Source organism: Phyllostomus hastatus, unplaced genomic scaffold (assembly GCF_019186645.2).
Source record: "Phyllostomus hastatus isolate PE091 unplaced genomic scaffold, TTU_PhHast_1.1 phas_contig_34, whole genome shotgun sequence".
In the NCBI taxonomy this organism is placed as follows: Eukaryota; Metazoa; Chordata; class Mammalia; order Chiroptera; family Phyllostomidae; genus Phyllostomus; species Phyllostomus hastatus.
Window position 1 is genome coordinate 34,375,860 of NW_025333857.1, and position 21,717 is coordinate 34,397,576.

Below are 21,717 nucleotides of genomic sequence, written 5' to 3' on the forward strand. Positions count from 1 at the left end.
CACTGATTAGGTCTAGAGATGGAGGAATTATTGAATTACTCATGTAAAACTCACCAGCACAGGATTAAAAGAAAAAAAAAAAAAAAGATCTCCAACTAAATCATACAGAGAGCTAATGGGGCTCAAGGATGGACACAGTGAGTTAGGTCTGAAGTCCTCCCTTCTCCCAGCCAATCAGATGTGGTCTCTGTGTCTTTGAGAACCAGAGGCTGCCCTGTCCAGGGTACGGTGAGGCAGACCTGGGAAGGGGCCAGTGCCTGCGGACAACACGTGAAGGGACCAGATTCCAGCATACAATCACGCGATGACTCAGATCTACATCGGCACCTGCCTCCAACAGAGCCCTTTCCTAGAGGTCCTGAGGCCCCTCAGTCCAGCCCCAGAGCCTCCCTGAAGTCCTTGTGACCAGAGAAGACGCCAGAGGGTGGCTCAGCCAGTATGCTCTGGGCTGATCTCCGTGCCCAGGTCTGCTGTGTGGCTTGTGAGAGCAAGTCCTGGGCAGTTAGAGGAAGGCAGTGACAACCTTCCCCTCTTTGCTGCTCCCTGACCTGCCCACTCCACGGACACACCCTGACCACCACCTCTGTCAGCCAGGCTATTACTTCTCCCTGGAACCAGGAACCTGATACAAACCCCAGTCCTTTGCTATGTCTTGCCCACAAGTGCTTTTCAACCTTCTACTTCCAACACTAACAAGATCAGAAATTGCCCTTTTTATTGTAAATTTACACCCACCCCATCCCAAATTAGAAAGGACGATGATGATTTCCAATTCAGGGTATGAACACTTAGAAGGCAGGAAGGGACAGTCTACTGAAAACATGTGAAATTCCATTCTAAGGATGAGTTTGGGATGATCTCAGAAAAACAGTGAGCAAGCTGAGACAGACATAAAGTGTCCCTTCTGAGATAAAAGGAAGGAATGAGACCGAGCTGAGACTGCCAACTCGGGGGGCGCAGACCTCCAGCTGCGTGCTTTCATGTTAGAAATATTTTCTGTGATGACTATATTGGCTTCAGAAAAAGTGTGTCACATTATCAAATCGGACTTAAAACATATACATGTAAAGAGGCAGGTTTTTGCAGTAAAAAGCACTACTTTAATTGACAGCTGTGCTTCCTTCCGCACCCACCCTCCCAAGTGTCCAACGAGTAATCATCAATAGACTAGACATACTGTGGGCACCACACAGGACCTCAGGGTGGGGAGTGGCGCAAAGATCTGCCTCAGTCCACTGGGCCCCAATTAAGTCTGTAGAGCTTGTCCCTGGGACAGACTGTGACACGTATTGGGCCCAGTGTCGTTTTATCACATTTTGTCAGAAACTGAAGTAAATCCCTGTCCTTTTAATCCCTTTAGAGATTTGAAAAATTTGCAGGCAGAAAGTCAGGCCTCAACTGCGAATGAGATAAAAATGTGATTGAGATTTTCTACTCTATCCCAGGTTACAATAGATGTTGTTCTTTGAGAGATTTACTTAGAAAAAAAAAAAACAGAACTATTCGGGGCATACCCGGGAGTTTGAGCTTCCGGCAGCAGGCGTTGCAGCGGTGTTTTGCAATGAAGTTTCTAATTGCATCTTCCCCTAAATTGGCTGGTCCAAACACCATTCCTCTTGATCTAGAGGAAATATCAGAATATCAATGAGATCACAGCTAAGAAAAAGGAGCTCGACTAGGATTCTCTCAGATACCGAACAGTATCCCATAGTAACCCAGCAAACTTGAAGTAGCCAACAAAGAACAGAGCACTTTGGGAGAGCAACAATGTTAGGTTTGCAAATTTAAAATTCAAATGCACTTCCATCTTTGTACCCAACTCCAAGACTCACTGTGAAACTCATTTCATTGCTAATCTGATAGAAGAGTGAAGTTTCTATGTACCACGCTAAACCAAAATACACTGAGACCCTTTTTAATGCACATGGGCTGAGAGAATGCCACTTGTTTCCAAGTGTTCTACTAGAATACAGGAAAAATAAGGGATAAAGTAAAATAAATTTGCTATTGAAACAGACCTTCGAAAAGGACTCACATGCATTGTTTCAAACCCAAATCCCTTTCTAAATATAACCGTGCTCCTGAAAACAAATGCCGGACAAAACCTTACATGAGCACTCCTGTCTGCACTCTCTGCTCTGCACCCTAAAACTGCTGCGTGCGGCTCTTTGTGGAAAGACGAGACAGCTGTGGCTCTGCAGAAGCGAACTGCATATGCTAAATGTAGGTGACAGAGTCACAAGCAGATTCAGTATACATTTGGCACATTTTGAACACTCCATAATTATAACAGATCCTCGGCAGAGTCCAGAATCCAAGTTCATCCATTATCAGATCGCGCTGAAACATCATTCTTCAGGTTGACACTCCACACACCACGGAACACAGCACACCAGAAACACTTCCAAAGAAATTTCATGAAAGCTAATATTTTATTTTAATGACATGCAGAGTGGAAAAAGCACATTTTAAAATCTGAACTCAATTACCGCTCTTAAATACCACATCTCAAGAAAAAAAAATAAAAGCAAACTATCACAAAAGGAAACAATAAACTTTGCTTCTAAGGAATGTGGTTTTTCAAAAGGGACGTGGTGTAAAAATGGACTTTTTTCCATCTGAGTATTGAAACATTTATCTCAATTTCCCCTTCCTTTTGGCAGAATAACAGTAGCTGCTCTGAAGGTGTGCCAAGCTCAGAACGAGGGCTGATGTCAGTTTGATCTCAGACTGCCTCTTCGCTCTGAGGCGAGTAGGTGGAGGAAATCTCCTGGGAAGACCAAGTGAACAGACACCCAGGATTAATTTTCCTGGTCACTCAATCGCCCTTACAAAGCACAGCTCTGGTGGTATTTACCCGGCTGCATAAACTGCCTCTTGTTAACGATTCTTCTCTTTCTGGTTTAAAAAAAAAAAAAACTTCAAATAAGGTGAAACCAAATGTGACACAAAAAGTAGAATCACTCTCTATTTAGTATCAGAACTCGATGATTCTGGTAAGGTGAAAAATGATGGTGTTTTCTCAGTCATTAAAATGGAGAACTCCTTTATCGTCTCTCCAGCAGGACCCTGTTGGAATATTTCACTCTTGTTCATGCTATACTTGCTCTTTCTTTCCTCCCGGTAAAACATGCAGCCCCCACTTAGAGAGATAACACTGGCACACAAAAACTATAAGCTAAATCATTTCCTTCTATGAGCTTTGTGAAACTTAAAACAAAAGCATCAAAATTAGCATGAAATGTACCTATCACGGGTTTGCTCCCTGTGCAGTGGGGGAGGGAAGGAAGGTTGTAGGGACTTTCATTCCCTACAGCACAGTTACAGCCTTGCAATCTCAGACAATGAGCTTTTAAAAATAAATAAATATGCCCTGGCGTGTTTCTCAATTGGTTGGAGTGTGGTCCTGTGCAAACTCCCCAGGGTTGCAGGTTCCATCCCCAGTTCAAGCAGGCGTACAGGAGGCAACCAATTGAGCTCTCTCTCTCTCTTTCTCTCTCTCCCTCTCTCTCCCCCTCCCCCCCCCCTTCTGTCTCTCTCACTTCCTCTCTCTGGGATCAATAAACATATCTTTGAGTGAGGATTAAAACAAAAAAATAAACACAACTTTTTCCCAGATTGTTCACAGCCCAGGAAAAGCAGGTGGCAGCTTGGTTCCACATGTGAGGAAACACTAATCAGTGCCATGTATACACAGATTTACTGAAGAATATCTCATCATTATCATCATTTCGGACTTGTCAGATGCCCCACACCATCGAGGCAGTAAGTGAAAAGATGCAACCCAGAACTACCAATAACTGTGGTAGCCTCTACGAAGGCTCCTGATCTGAGGAACCAAGTGAAGTGGCCAGAGAGTACCTGGTGAGAGCAAGGCCTGATGACTTTGTCTTCATGTGCAAAAGGTTGGGGACAGTTTGAAAAACAGCAGACACCAGAAACAATGTCAGAATTTGCTCCACAAAAACATCTTCCCTTTTGGTAGAAGATCAGCCCTTTTCATGGACCCCTCCTCCTGGCAGACAATTTATCAGCTTCAGTTTTCTCATTCGTGAACTGGGATTGAAGATGCTAACCTCTGAAGTTGTTGTTAAGGGTAAAATACACCACATGTAAAAGCGCTTGCATAAACTGGTGCTTCTCAAACTCTAAGATACAGCAAATCAGCTTAGGAGCTTGTGAAAATTCAGATTCAGATTCAGGAGATATAAGGAGGGCCTTGCGATTCTGCATGTCTCACAATCTCCCAGATGATGCTGTCATTGGTCCATGGCCCATGCTTTGTGCAGCAAAAGTTTATTAACACAGAGGAGGCATCCAAAATGTGAGCCTCATCAAACTAATTCAGTGTAATCCGCGGCCATTGCAAGAATACAGTACTTCTAGTTATCCTCACCATGAAAACCAACTGCACCCAAAATTAGGTGACCTCACAAAATGGGGCACGCTACAATGATGCCATCCTATCAGTTTCCAGAGTTTCTATCCTCCAGTCATAAAACATAAAGTCTGCCACAGGACAGAGGTTCCCAGCCCTGGCTGTCCATTAGAATCACATGAGCAACTTTATTTTTTTATTGTATGTTTTTTCTATTCCCATATATCCTCCTTACACCTCCCCCCCCAACTGTCCCCACCCCGCAATCACCACACTGTTGTCCATGTCCATGAGTCCTTCTTTCTTTTTGACATGAGCAATTTTAAACAATATAGACATCAGGGCCCTAGTCTCAGAAATTCTGATTCGATGCCAATGCTAAGCAGCTTTTTCTTTTAAATTTTCCTAGGTGACCTTAATAGAAATTGAGACCCACTGGCCTATAGAATGCAATTAAATACTCAACTGTCAAGTGGGATAATATAATCTTAGATTCTAAAAGATGGATATATTCAGGTCATATTAAATGGCATATGCAAAAGTCAAAATTTAATAAATGACAGAGTATACATAAACTTGTTTCATTATATATGCAAATTTTTTCACTGCAAAATTATAAAGAAAGGACTTATAGTACCAGGTTCCTACTACAAAATCTTGGGCACTCAGAGCTACTGAAGAAATAATATTCTTAGGTAAAAACACTTTTAGTTCTGCTAAAGTGAAAAATAGCAAAGCCTTTATCTGTACCCTAATAGTCACAATGTGAAATGCATGGTCAAATTCCATGGGAACTGGAGGCGCAGGAGCAGTATGGTTCACCTTCACCCTCCTGGCTCTCACTGAGACTTTCAGACTGGTCTCTTTGCATAGAAGCCTATAGATGAGACCATATTTAGATCACATCATTCCATAAAAGAACAGAGCATTTAAGCAGTAAATATTTACAGTACGAGTCCTGTGAGAGGAACAAAAATTTTCAGATTTTATTGCATAAGGATTTCCCACTTATGTGATTTTATAAATATATTTTACAACCCAGAGCTGAGTACAGACACTCAGAACAACTAAGAAATAAAAACGTTGTAGGCTAGCAGTTCTCAAGTGTGGTCTCCAGGTCAGCAGCAGCATCAGCATCCTCTGGGAATTTGTTACAGTTTTTGGCCCCGCCTCAAACCCACTGAATCAGAAAATTGGGCGGGGAGGCCGGAGGCAGCAATCTGTGTTTTAGCAAGCTCTTCTGGTGCTGATGATGAAAGTTCATATTTGAGAACCACTGTCGCCTGCCATGCTGATCGGTCCTTAATCAACACCATCATTTCTTGCTTTCTACTCCACCTTTCACGGAAGAATACAGCCTCAGGCCCTTATTGCCAAGGCTTCCCAAAAGTCTGTTTATGGGACAAAATGCCATGGGAATTCAAAGGACAGGCAGATGACTCAACCCTCCATATAATTTAAACTTCAGTCTTTAATTAAAAGTCCGATGCTCCATGCTTAAGCCCCATTGTTTCGACCTCTCACGGAATTGCAGTTACTGAGTAGTGCACGTTTCGCCCTCAGCTTCATTTTATAGGCATGTGATGGAACACACTGTCCACGATAACATACAACGACTCCTCTGGGCAGACAAGAAACTGTGCTTCTCCTGGGACATTAATTGTTTGCATGTTAAAGCCTATAGAGGCTACACTAACCCATTTTTGTCTGGGTCAGAGAAAACTCAGAGTCAAATTTTCAACAAAGTTCTGGCTATTGCATGGTCTTTACAATTCCCACTCATGTTCACTAACTTAACTCCAGATTGAATCATATGCTATTTCCATATTTTGATTTTGCCCTCATTTCCTAATCTATGCTTTCTTTAAAATCTTATTGTATTGTAAATCTTATTTTATTGTACTGTAGTTGGATATATATATATATAAATATAGATATAGAGATAAAAGATACAGATATAGATATAGAGATAAAAGTTGCCTCAAAACCCTTCTAGGATCTAGGCAAGAAATATAAATGTTTAAGAATTATTTTTAAGAAACCACATACAACGTGTTAAATGCAATTTTCTAGAAGATAACATCATAAATTAACTTACTGTTTGTCTTCAGGTTTTATAACAGATGGATCTGTCAAATTTTCTCCAACACCTCCAAAGAAGAAAGAAAATTCATTTTGCAAACGGGAATTTTACTTTCTCAGATTTCAAGAAAATAATAATCAAATTCTACTGTCTTTCTTTAAACCTATTATCTACCCTGCAAGAAATCACACATCACAAGAATTAACAGCACTATAAAAGTTCTCTGGGCGCGTTCAGCAGCGTTAGCTGGTGCATCTCCCACAACCTCCTCTCCTGCTGTGACAGGCTTTTAGGCCCCAAGTGAATGGTTTAGTTGTGTGCTCACAACAGTTGCTGATAGTGGCATCCGTCACTCATTTACTGCCCATATGTACTAGACATTCTAATTTTATTTTCCCCAATTCTTAGCAATCATAAAAAAGTATTAGCCTTCTCATATCTGCATTTTACCAATGAGTAGGCTGATATTCAAGGAGGTTAAGCAGTTTGTCAGAGGTTACACAGACCAGAGTGGGACGACAGAATTCAAGCTGAGCTGAAGCTTGCGTCCCTCCCGCCGGTGCATGGTCTCCTCCCACGGAGTCCATCCACGCTCAGCAGGGGCAAGGGGCAGGGTGGTTCTGTGAGCACAGCCTCCTCTGTTGCACCAAAGACACACATCAAGTGCTCTGTGTGTGTACATATATATATATAATTTAAAAGCAGTGGGGCACAAATTCCCCCTAATTCTTGATTGGGGTGCTGGTTACACTTGTGTTCAGTTGCTAAATTCCTTCGGGATGTAGGCACAATGCTGTGTGCACATTCCTGAACACGGTATGTTAGTCTTCAATAAAATTTACCTTGTAAAAAATGATACCAGTGCATAAAAGGATAAATTAAAGCTAACATTTATCAAAGCCGGGATCAACACCCAAAGTGAATCTCTGTTATAAAATGCAAGTGGCGAGGAGACCAACCTCCAACAGGGCAACAGTTCACAGGCCGGCTGACTGCACCAGGGAAGGCACAGCCCACCAGTTCCTGGAATCATCCCTTAATCGGCACTGGTTCGCTTTGCTTGGAAGAAACCAACTTTGTAGAAAAATTATTTTAAAACAATATAAACACTTAATATTATGTAGTTGTATTTGGTTAAAAAAAAGAATTTGTTTTCTAATCACTTTTTTTAAAAAAGGCTTTTACTATGGTCTATATATTTTACTATATGCTAAACCTTTCACAAGAAAACATAATCCTTAAAGTTTGTAGACTTTTCCCCTAAAAAACTGACTTCCTGAAGAAAATCACCCGCGTACACAGGGGTTTTCGACCTTGGTTGTGCAATGACCCTCTTTGTTGGTCTCATGAAGCTAGGGGACCCCCTTCTCAGAATACTGTTTTAAATGCATAATTTAAATACACAGATTACAAAGGAAACCAATGATACTGAAGTACCATTGCTAAAGCATTTTTTAATTGTTGTATTACAATATTTGGCTCCTTTATCAATACGTTAAAGTAACAGAATCTAGCCCAAGTCTAGTAACTGTCACACCACCCAATAATGAATATGCACAGTATTTTGAGATATCTGCCAACACGTGTGCTGTGTTAATATCTGTAATTGCCCACAGTCATGGGTTCTGCTAATACCACTGTGGTTTGTGGTCTCCATTATAAGCGAGAGACAATGAATTTCAGCTATAGGTTAGTGAAAATGAAGGTGTGATTTGTTTTCATCAGAGTCCACAGAGTCCCTGCATGCTATACAGGGACGCTTCAGAGACCCTGCACAGAATTTCTTTGTACACTGATTGCGATCAGGGAAAGGGAAAGTTAGGCTGAAGCACAGGCTTAAGTGCAAATGTGTAAAATGTGCTTTGCTTGTCATTTATCCTTTTTAAAGAAAAAGTCATAGGATGAGGCTCTTTATATTTTTCTTACTACAGATATAAGAAGGAACAGCCTAGAGAGACCCTGTTTTTTGAACTATGTAGTAAATAAACAGGAAGAAAACAGATTGATATCCCATGTATCATCAGCAGAGAGATTAAAGGCTACAAAATCCTTTACCCATTAAAGCTCAGACCTAACTTTAAGTCTGAAAATTTCAGAGCTGATGAAAGCCTTGGGCTGAGAAAACTATAAATTTAAGCTGGGAATACTCACAATGCCTAAAGAGGTCATATTGATTGGGAGAAAGGAAGCTTCATAAGGGAAAAATAGTCTATCAAAAATCACATCAGCCCCTGTTTACTTTAAACCTTGTTGCTTGTTACACAGGCAGAAAGGCAAAGGACCTGGGTTCCACTCACATCCCCCTCACTTTCTACTTGTGTGACCTGGCCACCATCCTTAATCTCTCTGAATCTCAGTTTGTCATCTGAAAGTGTGAATAATAATAAGCCTCATTTTACAGGGTTACCGAGGGGATTAAATAAACTATTGTATACAAACTGCTTAGAAAAGTGCCTGACCCAGAGGGTGCTAAAAAATGTCAACTGCTATTTTTATTATCTTTATTCTATAAAGACCTCTCATAAAGTAAAACTCAATTATTTTTTACCCCTGTCATGTTCTGATTATCTCATTTCCCTAAGGTGCTATGTTTTTAATGACTATGTTTTGCTATAAGAATGAGGGTTTGATGTCCACAAAACTGTACCCCTAAACCAAGTCAGACAGTTCAAGGCTTAACTATTAAACACATTTTGGGGGGCCCTGAAAGGGCAGAAAGGGCTCTGCAGTGTGTGAGCAATGGAGAGCAGCCCAGAGAGCCGGTCAGCCACACCCGCTGCTCCACCGACTGCCCCGCCTCTCCCCACTACCCAGGAAAGGCAACTTTTAACATCGGTGCTCATCCTACCCACGTCATCTCCTCGCTATTTGAAAACGTGAGAGAAAACAAGACATTTTCACATTTAAAAATCACAATATCTCTTCAGGTACTATGCAGCAAGCCCTTATGAGAAACGCAGAAGCTCACATTCTGATCCCAACCACCTTGGGACACATCAGTGAGTCTCTGCATCTGTGGAAAGAAGTCACTGCCTTCTTTGCAGCAGCAGAATTTCAGAATGGTGATGTTGATGCTAATGTTGACTTATTCTGGAAACTGCTCTGTTGAATTTTTAAAAATCTAATATTTCCAAAAGTTCTTTGGAAAATATAATGAACTTTAAAAACAAAAACTCTGAACCACTGTAATTTGAAATGCAATTGTTTTTAATTCCCACTGCAGGGGAAATAAAAGTTGGATTTCAAGCATAATGACAATAATTCAGGCCCTCACGTGTAGGACGTTTAATGGGAAGAGAATAGAAAACTATAGTATAGTTGTAGGACTGGAAATTGATCAAGCCTTTCCTTACAATGCAGTGTCCCGGTATGGGGTGGCAGCCCTGGGTTAATGACTGGCAGCCCCTTGGGAGGAAGTAGAGAGGAGAAGAAAGCATTAAACTGCCAGCGCATCCCCATTCCCGCTTTCCCTCGAAGCAATGGGAAACCACGAGAGCTGAGCTGATCAGGGCTTCTCTCTACAGAAACTGGAGCCCAGGTCTCTGCAGCTCCACCAGGACCACACAGCTGAGAACAGGCTGCTCACAACTGAAGATCAACTTCCCTTTTAAAGAGCCACACAGAGCTTAATGCTAACAACAATGACATTTACTAAGGGCTACTATGTGTCAGAAACTCGTCTCATTTCAACCCCTTAACAACCCTATGAATCAAGGGCATATTATTTTCCTCAATCATACATGAAGGAAGAGGGACCAGATGAGTCACCCTCAAGTCACGCAGCTGATTCGTGGGAAAGCCAGGAGTCAGATGTTAGCACTGCAACAGCTCCAGAGTTCTTCTTCCAAAGGGCTGCTCTCAGGCCTCCCAGCCTCCATCCCCCACTGCCCAGATGAGGCACATCATCTCTCCAAAGGCTGGACAAACTAATCAACAAAACTGAACCCAAAATCATTAAGATATTTTAAGAAAACATTATGTGCTTCCCATTTTTCCTTCTCAACCTGGTTTGGATTAAATATGATAATGTGTAAGCCTTTAGCCAAGTGTCTAGAACAAAATAAAAGCTAGCAGTACTAGTAATATAACTGCTTATAGTTTCTATTATAGGATTTGTGTTCTTCCATAAATTCAGGCCTAACCAACTGGCCAAATCTCTCCAATAGTATCTCAGTTTCTTCACACTCAATCTATGAGGTCCGCTCTTCCCTTCTTTGAAGGTCAGTGTTTTGACATAGTTTATTTGGAGTGGCTTATTTCTGCAATTCACATAATTGCTCAGTAAAAGAATAAAGTTAATTCCCTTTTTCCCCTCAGACTACCAATGCAGCATTTGTTCTGTTTAATGTCACGTTGGATTACTAAGAGGCATAAGAATCCCCCAAACATAAACATCATTAAACAAAAACCTATTCAAGTGGAATACAAAACACACTGAAGAGTCATCATTAATTCCTTAAAGTTTTTCTTTGGTTGTTTTCTTTTTTTTGATTCTGCTTTTTGCTTTTTAAACAACCCCACCCAAAACTCAAAGCACAGACACTCAAGTACAGATGAAAACAATCAGCCTCTCCCCAACATGAGCTACAAAAGCAGATGCCTTGGGCATCAGCGTGCCGGGTTCACATGGATCATGTACTTGCTGGTTTAAAACATAAATCATCTTGACTGTTTTAACTCTATTTATATTGCTCCCTACAATATTGCATTTGAGGGTTAAATATATAACCTGTGAGCAGCACAGATCTGAAAGGACAGAAGGAATTAGGTGTAGTTTAAAATGTATGTACACATCCTTGAGCACGTGGCACAAATTTTAATCAAAACGGCTTTGCAGTCTTACTAGACATTGCTCACAATGCCCCAGATTGCGTATCTCAACTGTCCCTGGTCTTCTGAGCCTGGCTTTCAGCACGTAATCCCAGGTCTGGACAGGTAGAAAAGTCAGAGAAAACAAGAAAAAAGCTCAATCTGTTTAAATGAACCATAGCATGGTTATGTCCTATGGGAATGAAACTCATGAAGCAATCAGAAATAGTACAGTGAAAAGGAAAGACTAGATGGTCAAACCAGCTTAAGCCTGCATCCTGGCTCCCCCATTAAGTAGCTGTGCAACCTTGGGCAAGTTATTTAAACTTTCTGGGCCTAAATTCCCCATAATACCTACCTTGAGGTGCTGTTTCTGGGATTAAATGAGATAACTTCTATGAAAGTTCCTGGGCTAAATCCCTTATTTAAAACCAAAGCCCCAGTCACTGAGCCCAGGGACTAAACTTTGACCTCAATACATATTTCGTTCTGTCCCTGCAAGGAAAGCCTGCGAGAGATACTCTGTTTCATGCCGCAGGATTATAAATCACATGTGAGGTGTTGATAGTGGGGAGATGCACTGATCAAAGGCTTCCATTAAATAAGAGCGCACTGCGTCTTCTCAGACTGAGTTTGTACTTTCATGAACTGTCATATAAAGGCACACAGCGAAGGAGCCAGCTAAACTATTAACTGCTGGAGCAATGAGCTCAAAATCATGAAACAGGCTGAGAAATTAAGCTTTCCTGTGTGTATAAATGCACACCTAAGTGTTATTGTGAACATAAGCCCAAGGTGAAGCCAAAAACTGGAAAATCTGGTGTAAAAGTCAATCTCTGTTTAGATCAGTTTTAGATGTCTTTACATTTTAGGCAACTAATCATCTGCCTATATTTTTCCCTTGATCTCCCTGGGAAACAACACAGTAGGTGCTCACGATCATTATTCTGTACAATGTCTGAAGTAAATGGCCCCACCTCCCTTCAACACTATAGAACAACTGCATACATTCCCCATCCTGCTTCTCACAAGATCTCCTGGGATACCTGTCTGGCTATTTCCACTTAGGACAGTTTCACAAACAATAAATAAATTCAGAAACCAAATATCATTTTTTAGTTTTCAAATAAAAAAAAAGAAATGCCACTGAATGTCTCCGCTGGAAGACCTTAACCATGGCTTTGAGTAAAGAAAGAGCTGAGGTCAAACGCAGGTGACCACAACGTGGAGAAAGCAATCTCTGGTCAGTGTTTTCCTGCACTTTGCCTCCTGCTTATTGTATCAAGTCCTAGGCTAGCAATTACCTTGCAAATCTAAAACCAGCAGCTCTCCCCGGGTATACTCATAGGTCCAATGAGAGAAAGCCAACATCATCTCCTCCAAGGTGTTGCTGGGGGCAATTTCGTCACCATTGTTGTTGTTGTACTTCCGGAATTCCCCCGTCATATAATTCTCAATGGTGAACCACTGGTTGGCAGAGTGGCAGTAGATTAAGAAAACTTCCAGGAACCTATGGGGAGGAAAAAGGCCATGATTCCTCACAAGGCAGCAGAGGTGGGGCTTACTTTACCAAACAGCAGCAGGGGAGAGTATCCAACTCTGGTCTGATGCAGCCTCAGTGCACATGCCCTTGCCTTTCTATGGAATGCAAAGATTGGTGGGGGGAGTGGGGGAGGGGTTAGGAGCTGTGTTCCCATGCTTAGCCACCTCCCTTCTCTTTGAGGGAACTTTCCAACTCCTTTATGAGTACCAAACTCAACTTTTCTTGCTATGGGCTATAACATTCCTTACAAGTGAAACAATAAAACTTTAATGTAAGTCCTCAGCACTCAATCTGTCTTGCTAAATGGATGCAAGTGTATTCAGACACTCAAGTGAACGTAATAAGAGTTCATTCTTGCCCTGGCCAGGTGGCTCAGTTACTTAGTGCATCATCCTGTGTACCAAAAGGTCGCAGGTTCAATCCCCAGTCAGGGCATGTATGGGAGGCAACTGATGGTTCTCTCTTACATAAGTGTTTCTCTTTCCCCCTTCCTATTTCTCTAAAATCAATGTGTACCCTTGAGTGAGGATGAAAAAAAAAAGAGTTCATTCTTTAAAAGTTCCTGACTTCTATAAGATATTAGAGGAAGAAACTATGCTTAAAATAGAAATGTTTTTCTGCCATAATGTTCCTAGACATTGGTGGCTACACCCAGGATCTGCCCTTTCCACAGAGAGAGGTCAGTCATGGTCCCTGCAGGAACTTCTCTCTCCCACTCTCATTAGTTCAGTGATTCATGTATCCCCAGGATACCTAATTCTCTTTTTACTGGTCTCCAAAACTGTGGAAAGAAGAACCCAAAAATAAAGTTTTGGGGAACTACCCCATGGACCTCGTATTTCTCATGGCTAAGAGGGCTGAGAATTGATAGAAATTTCTACTTAACACAAAGGGCCAGGGTGTCAATATTTCCTCACCTTGGTGCATAGGGTATGGTTTGTGGCTTCACTTGGTTGAAGGTATAGATTAGTTTTTGAGCAGCTCTTTGTTGTTGAATTTCCTAGAAAATAAGGAGCACTGATAAAAATATTGCTTTACTGTCACATTCCTACCAATTAATGATCACAGAATTACTTGAGGCCTCCCAAGAGTGGTCCTATTCAACTCCCACCACTCCCCACACTCCAAAAGCTCTACAAAACAAAAATAACAAAATACCACCACTTCAAAAAAAAAGAATAGGCTACCCTTTGTGTTGAAGAGAATAGCCTTCGGTCAAGGCGTAGCCAGATCTCCTTGTTTGACCAGTCCATCTGGGCTCTGGGTCTCTGACTTACCCTGAGGCAAAGATGAAGCACAGTACTCTCCTGGAAGATGTTGTACCATGTCTGAACAACCTCGGGAAGAAAAGACTTCACAATGAAAACCTGCCCCGGCTGGAGAACGCTGTCCTCAGACCAGGTGCTGATGACTCGCATGGCCTTGCGGAGGCCACCGTCCATCTCTTCTCGGGACAGCACCTGGATTATTGCTGCTCTCCCGCGCTGGGACCAAGAAGACATGCTCTTGTCGAGATTCAAAGGGGAACTCTCCTCCAGCCTGTAGACAGATACTTCTTCTCCCACTGCAAGGAGAAGCATGGGCAAGGGGCTCAGTGAGATCCCATGTCTGAGACAGGAAGGACTTCCTAAACAGCAAGTCAAAATCAGTCCAGTTTCCCAAGTGGTCAGAGGAGGATTCAAATCACACCTACACAGGAACTAGTAGAAAATAAAGACATGGATCCAGCCATGTTTTTATGTTGTTTACATTGTCCAGTAAAGAGGGAGAGGGGGAGAAGGGACAAAGCATCAAGAATTAAGTTTTTTTTTACTGTAGGCTACAGCTGGACAAAAATGAAATCAAAGTAGTAAGGATATGGAAACAAAATCAAAGTAGTTCAAGATTAATACTTCTGAAGAGAGAGTTTAACCCCATGTTTTTCATTCTTATCCTACTTATGAGCATTAATGGACATTTTTTTCTAATTGCCCCTGTCATGACATTTTTATACCAAAGAAACACAGTATATCCATTTATGTGCTCTGTGTATATATGTGTGTATATATGTGCTTTATGCATAAAAAGAAAAGGGTATTTTGCTCCCTTGGGGGTGATATCACCCCCATTGTGGATATACATTTAATCCAGCTGAGTTAGACAGAATCAAGGTCATATCCCAGAGACTCCCCCTCCTTTCTTTGTGCTTTAAAACAAGTTATTTAAATCTTTACCAGTAAAATGAAAGTGAAACTAACACAAACCTTTTGGGATTGTCAAGATTAACTATGTTAACCTACCTGATGTAAACTAAAACTTCAGATACAAGCTCAATCCCACTTAAAATATTTTAGACACAAAATGCTCTTTGCCTGCTATACAGTTTCCACTTTGAGGCTGTGGAACAGCTAACAGTTCTTATGCAGTCTAGATCCCACCTCGTTACGTGTTTAATCCTTCATGACAGAAGTAACATTCTATACATAATTTCTGCCTCGACTATGTTTCATTTTCTCCTTTCACCTCTGCTTCAAATGGCTGTACTAGTTTACCAAGAAAGGAATCTATTTGCTCACTCTTACACTGAACTACTTACTAAAAAACATGTCTAGTAAACGCTTAGTAACATATTTTCAAGTATTTATTCTTGGTGCCAAGATAAATGCCAGTGAATATCTCTTTGGAGTTCTAAATACCTACAGGATTTACAACAGAGTTACTGAGTTGCAAAACCAACCACAGAGCCAAGTGCAAGGAGAAGGCATCTGGGTCACCAATCAGAAGCCCCCTAATCTGTCCCATGTGCTGAGTGCGAGCATAATCAAGGCCTAGGACAGTGTGGGGACCCTTGCTGTATTGTCGATTAGCTGGACAGAGAAACTCTGGTAGCCCTGGCTAATGTGAGCTTGTTTGTCTTTACTGCCCCAGCCTTTAAAAATAACATTTGCTCTCTAAGCTAAGAGCAATTAGTCTACACGAAATAAAACAAATAAAAAACAATATACAAAGCGCTTCTCTTCAGATGCCCATTAGCTTTTGCTGTATTGACATTTATCACTTTCTTCTGTGTTTGCACATGGTTGGTTGGTTGGTCCTTTTCTTTCCTACTCACTCCCAGTGAATCAGTGAGTAAATCAGTGAATGCCAGGTGCAATGTTGTTGCTTTTTTCCCAACTGCTGCCATTATTGGTCCCATCCCCATAAGATTAGATTTTGACCCTGGAAGCTAGCTGGGCAGTTGACAGGAGTTTCTGTTTTAGGAAACTAATCTCACTAAACTGCACCCATCATGAAACAAAATTTTCAACTACAGTGATGCAAAGTGGTTTCCCCTTTGATTTACTGACACATTGTGCCTCTGCCCTGGGCACAGCCTCCTGAAGGTAGACATGGCACTCACCAAACAGCTGTATTGGCGTAAATGGTATGGTCTGAGAAAGCCTCATTAAGTTGTTCCTTTCAATGGCTGCAAACAAAAAAAGAGTCACTGTTTTAAGTAGGCATCAGTGGGCTGGATCCACAGCAAGCCTCCCCACATCAATATATACATATAATACTAAAATATTTCATTTCAAAGACACCTACTTTTTACCTTTATCAAAAATATTATCTATGATGCAGTACTTAAACTATGCCTTAAGCAGGATATCCCCATTTTAGGAACAGATTATACGAGATTATATGTTATGGTCTGAGGTAGGGCCATCACTTCCACTTTCCTAAAGAACAAATCACACACTCGTTCACACATATATGGAACTTTCTTTTAAATGGTGTTTTCATCTGTGGTCTTCCTGCCCTGGTTTTTCTTTTCCAGAAGAAAGCTAAGGCACAGTGGACTGTGGGGACATCTACTGTTGACTTTGCACAGTTCACCTTCTTTTCCCAGAGAGAGCTGAGGACCAGTTCTAATTATAAGCAAGTGATCTGCATTTTCCTGTTAAGAGCCGTATCCTCAGAGATCAGAATCAATACGAGTTATGGTACTCCTCACCAGAGACTTTCTTAAGTTGACAGCTAGAGTCAGAGTAATGGATTACAGCTGAGCTAAAAGACCCAGCTGAGAGCCTGGAACCTGGAGTCTGGGGTCCACTAAAACACTATTTACTGCAGAGGACAATTCAGGATATGGGAGTCTAGTACTGGACCCCAAATGTAAGTCCTTGATATAATAATAATGGCAATTATCCCACCATTTAACCCTTACTCGTGTGCCGAGCTGTAGATTTTGGGAAAAAAAGCTTGCCAGTGTATTATCTCAACTGAGGCTGCAAGCAATGATGCCCAAAAGACCATTCAATGGCACGAGTCCCATTGGCTGTCAACATTGCTTTGCGTTTCAGTGTTTCCCTCTTAATTGTCAACTAACCCCCTGGCAGGCTGTTCCTCGGGAAGGACAAGAACGCTGATTCCCACTTTGAAAGAAAGACAACTGAAGCACAGTGAAGCTATGGTGCTTAAGAGAGTCCAGACTCTTGACACCTTGATTGGTGACACCCTTGTAAGGTGTCTGCTGAACTTTCTCTGGGGGATCAGCATTTGTCCAATATTCCATTCACTGAGGGTCCAGGGAGGGTACAAAACCCTCCCTTAAAGAAGTTCTCTCAGGCCGGTCTCTTCCCTAATCCAAAATTTGGAGATCTCTGTCTTTCGGCTGTCTTTGAGCTCATAAGGAATTTGCCAGTCTCAAGGCCATCTCTCCCCTTCACTATATGAGCTCACTAAAACATTTTTTAAAATCTAAGCTCTTTTAAATCTTGTTCTCTGAAGTCAATAGCAAGGTAAGAAAGCTAAATGTTCTTCTCATTAAAGCTAACAACAACTTTTTAAGTTGGAAGCCATCTTGATACGATAAATTCATCACCATTTCTGCTTACAAATGCAGAATCACAGACATTTAGCTCCGTTGACACGTCTATGTGTACATGCATCCTACCTGAATAATGATGGTGAGGCTCTGGAGGGCTTTTTAAGGATGCTGAGATTTCTGAAATTATAGAGAAGATTGGCATTTTAATTACTTGGCTGGAGATAAATACATGCTTTTGAATATATTGCCTTCACAGTTATTATTGAACAGGTTAATCAGAATGGCTTCTCAGTATTCGAAAAAGATTGCCTAATATTCTTTAACCACATTATTGTGCATGGTATCCTGACAGCTTCCAATCATCAATGCAATATCTCCAAACATATTTATATAGGGAATTGAAGAAAGACAGGTAATATTGGCCTCAAAGATCTATTTCCTCTGAACCAATTATGCCTCTGGGTTGCAGAAGGCACTCGGCTGCCCATCACACTTCATGACATCCCAGAAGCACAATTCTCTGAGCTCCCTACCAAGATGCTCTACCCATATAAAGACATTATTAATATCGAGTTATTAGCAGACCACTTCACTGACCTGAAATGACAACAAAGTGATGGAAACACATTCAGAGGTATATACCAGAAACAAAGGAGCCAGTGGAGAGCGTGCCTCCGAGGGGTTTGTTGGGTTACAGAGGCTGTGCGCTGGGATTGCCTCCCACGAGTGTAGCCGGCTCTCCGCCATGTGCTCAAGTCCTCAATTACAAGGCTCCAGAGAAACCCTTTGCAACAGTTTTGCCATTTCATAAAGTCAAAATTAAAGTGGAGAACTTCAGTCTCGTGGTGATAACTGCTTTATACCTAGTAGAATAAGCAGTATAATGAGCCCAATTTCATAGATCTCTCTGGCTTCTTGCTGCTGGATAAGAAAAGGAACAAAAATCCCTTCCTTTGGGGGTGCTTGGTAAAAAGTAGGATCAGCAGAAAAGACTCTTCCCTTCAGAGTTCATTTAATAATAATAATAAAAGTATCCCACTCCCACTCAAGGTAATGCTTGGCATGACAGATGTGAATAAGATGTGTCTCCCACCCTAGAGAAAAGCAAATATGAAATAGTGGGAGACAAAGGCATGCAAACTACAACCACAATACAGTTTGCTAAGTTGTAATACAGAGGTGAGTACAGAAGCTTATGGAATCTTCATAGACAAATAGTGTGAAATACTTTAAAGAGTATGGGCATCTAAGTCAGACAGAGCTGAGCCTCAATCCTGACTTTACCACTTAAGGAGCTGGAGGTCTCGTTTGCACTGATTCAGTACATATTTATTGAATACCTACTATGTACCAGATACTGGTCTCTGCTCAAGAGAAATAACAGTAATGAATACAGATAAAGTCTCTGGTTACATTCTAGTAAAGGGAAATAGAAAATAAACAAAAAATAAATATATAAGGTATATAGTATATTACATATGTATATCAAGTTAAGAGGGTTAGGAAGTGTGTGGGACAGGGAGGTTGCTAGTTTGTATAGGGCAGTTAGGCAAGCCTTCCTTGAAAAGGTAAAATTTGAGCATAAACCTAAAGGAAGAGAGGGGGAGACTCGCAGGGATAAATGGAGAGCATTCCCGGCAGAGATAACAGCAAGTGCAAATGCCCCGAGGCAGAACCTATTGCTGTGTTAAGGAGCAGAGTGTGGCCAGAGTGGATGGTGCTGAGAGGAAAAGAGGTTGGAGAGGTACAGGGAGGAGGGGGGCGGCAGATCAATAGGCCCTTGTATACTCTTTGGACTTTGCTTCTACAGAGTGAGATGAAACATCGTTTGAACAAAAGACTGACTTGACTTGACTTGCAGTTAGAAGCACTATTCTGGCTGTCTCTGGAAATAGACAGATGGCAACAGTTTAGAGGCCATCTTGTAATCCAGGCAAGGGATGAAGAGTGGTGTGTTGGGGGCAGCAAAGAGATTGGATTCTTGATATATTTTGAAGGACTTACTGATGGGCTAGACGGGGACACTTGAGAAAACGGGAGATGAGTGTGATTACAAGACTTTGGCCTCAGCAACTGGATGAATGGAGTTGCCAGTTCCTCAGATGAAGGAGAAGCAAGGTGCAGCATTTTGTCTGAGGTGCCTTCTAGACACCATGCAGAGGTATTTTTAGTGGGTAGTCATATTCTGCATGGCAGAAATATTGGATGAAAGGGTCCATGAACATGAGCCTGGAAATGTGGACTGGGGCTAGGCTTTCGAGATCAGTGAGAAAGGCTGAGCCATTTGCAGCCTACCCTGTAGGTTAAGGGAAACCATAGAAGGTCCCCTTATAAGTGACGATTTATCCTTCAGGAAGATAATTCAGGAATGTGAGAAAATGTAAAGGGAGAGAAGATAACCTCAATGCTAACACAACATCAAGGGCAAAGAAAGTATGCACTTTTTATTTAGGAGGCTTTCAGGCAGGAGCAGTGGGGTGTGTGGCAAAACAGCTGCTAAAGGTCAGGGTGGAGGAAACAGCGTCATCGGGCAAAGTGGACGGCTGGAGCGCTGGAGTGGGAGGCGCTGGGAATGACTACGGTGCCCAGCGTGGGTAAAGGAAGAGGAGGCTATTAGAGAGACCAAGGGTCAGTCAACAGAGAAACAGAAGGACAACCAGGGAAGAAGAGTCTCACGGAAGCTTACCAAATGGATCAAATGGTCAACATCAAAAACCACCAGTTGGATGAAGACTAAAAAGAGGTCATGTGACTTTGGGCATTCGAGTTGGAGTTTTAGTAGGATGGTGGGGACAGACACCGTGGCCTGACGAGCAGATGTTAATACTGTTTCAATTAGTTTGGAGGTCAGGTGCAAGAGTGGCAGTTTAAAAGCTAGGTAAAACAAGAAAAAAGATGATTTTCTTCTTTTGTATTAAAAATGTCTTAAATTTGTAAGTAGAGGAGGAGGAATTGACTGCAAAGAGGGTACTGAAAACCCAATAAGCAGAGTGAAACAAGACCACAGAAAAGAGAGGTACCGGATCGATCTGCATCAAAGTGTGAAGAGTGTGGAAACGAGCTCCTAGGGTGTGGTGAAGTTGAACATTCACTACTGAGAGCGGCTGTACCGGGAAGTTGTCTCGCGTGACTGAGCCCTAGGGAGCCATTTGGGTCGGAATCCTACTGAAAACGCACAGGAAGAGGTACCCACATGTGATCTTATGAGTGGCTCTTAATGAGCAGTATGTAAAAACGTTACAGTAGGAGAGAGGTCAGACCGTCTAAGATGAGCTCAGTGGTTATACACTCACTCACAGAGAAAACTACAAAACTGCAGTCAGAAACAGGTATAATTCAAAAGATTTTAAACCAGACATCAGCCCTGACTTATCTGCCGAAAGACATTCAACTTTCTGCTTTTCTACCGAACTTTCTACTTTGCATAACAGACAAAAGTCATAGAGAATTTCAAGAACTACAAAAATCTCAACAGAACAGTAAACCTATTAATAAGACAAAAAATAAAATGTTTAAATATAAAGACTTACTGCCAACTCCACTTGAACTTCTCAACCTGTTGAAAAATTAAAGTCATTTAGATAATGTTTTACATTTCTCAGTGATCAAAGAAGGAGAAGTATGTGAAACAGTGACAATACAGAGTCTATACATAGATGTATGTATGCATGTATACATTTTGTTGAAATAAAATACCAGTTACCTTTGACCCCTATCTTTATCAATGGAGAAGGAGTTTATAATTATTTTCATAGAAAAAAATGAGCAGCCATTGTGCACGTAATTCATTTACTAGGTATGCCCTAAGCTAACTGAAAAGCAGTTGTTGGTTTTTGGTTTTAATTAGCTATGTGACCACACAACATATATAAGATTTAACTGTGCTTGTATTGTTCTGGATCAATTGAACCAAAGGGTTCCTGAACTGTGCAAAGCAGATGCCTACAAATGAGTCTGTGAATGTCTCCAGACAAGCTTACAAATCAGTTTCATTAGCGCACATGGCCCCTAAATGTTCACAGGCTGAAATTAGCTCTCTTTAAATTGTTACTTGCCCTGCTCAAGTGCACAAGTGGCCACTGGCAAGTCTGAGTAAATGCATTCAAAGAATATCT

The 21,717-nt window shown here is 41.5% G+C and overlaps 1 protein-coding gene across 6 annotated transcripts in view; it reads right to left on the bottom strand.

The window, feature by feature from the left end:
• The window catches only part of TRPM6 (transient receptor potential cation channel subfamily M member 6), a 154,802-nt gene that overhangs the window by 1,206 nt on the left and 131,879 nt on the right, over positions 1-21,717 (bottom strand). For all 6 annotated transcript variants that reach the window (XM_045840455.1, XM_045840457.1, XM_045840459.1 and 3 more), the window contains 8 exons: positions 21,133-21,158; positions 17,729-17,779; positions 16,193-16,258; positions 14,091-14,377; positions 13,731-13,813; positions 12,575-12,780; positions 6,477-6,528; positions 1,515-1,621 (listed from right to left, as the gene is read on the bottom strand). In XM_045840455.1, the coding sequence (XP_045696411.1) occupies positions 1,515-1,621; positions 6,477-6,528; positions 12,575-12,780; positions 13,731-13,813; positions 14,091-14,377; positions 16,193-16,258; positions 17,729-17,779; positions 21,133-21,158 (878 nt within the window). The remainder of the gene's footprint in view (positions 1-1,514; positions 1,622-6,476; positions 6,529-12,574; positions 12,781-13,730; positions 13,814-14,090; positions 14,378-16,192; positions 16,259-17,728; positions 17,780-21,132; positions 21,159-21,717) is intronic.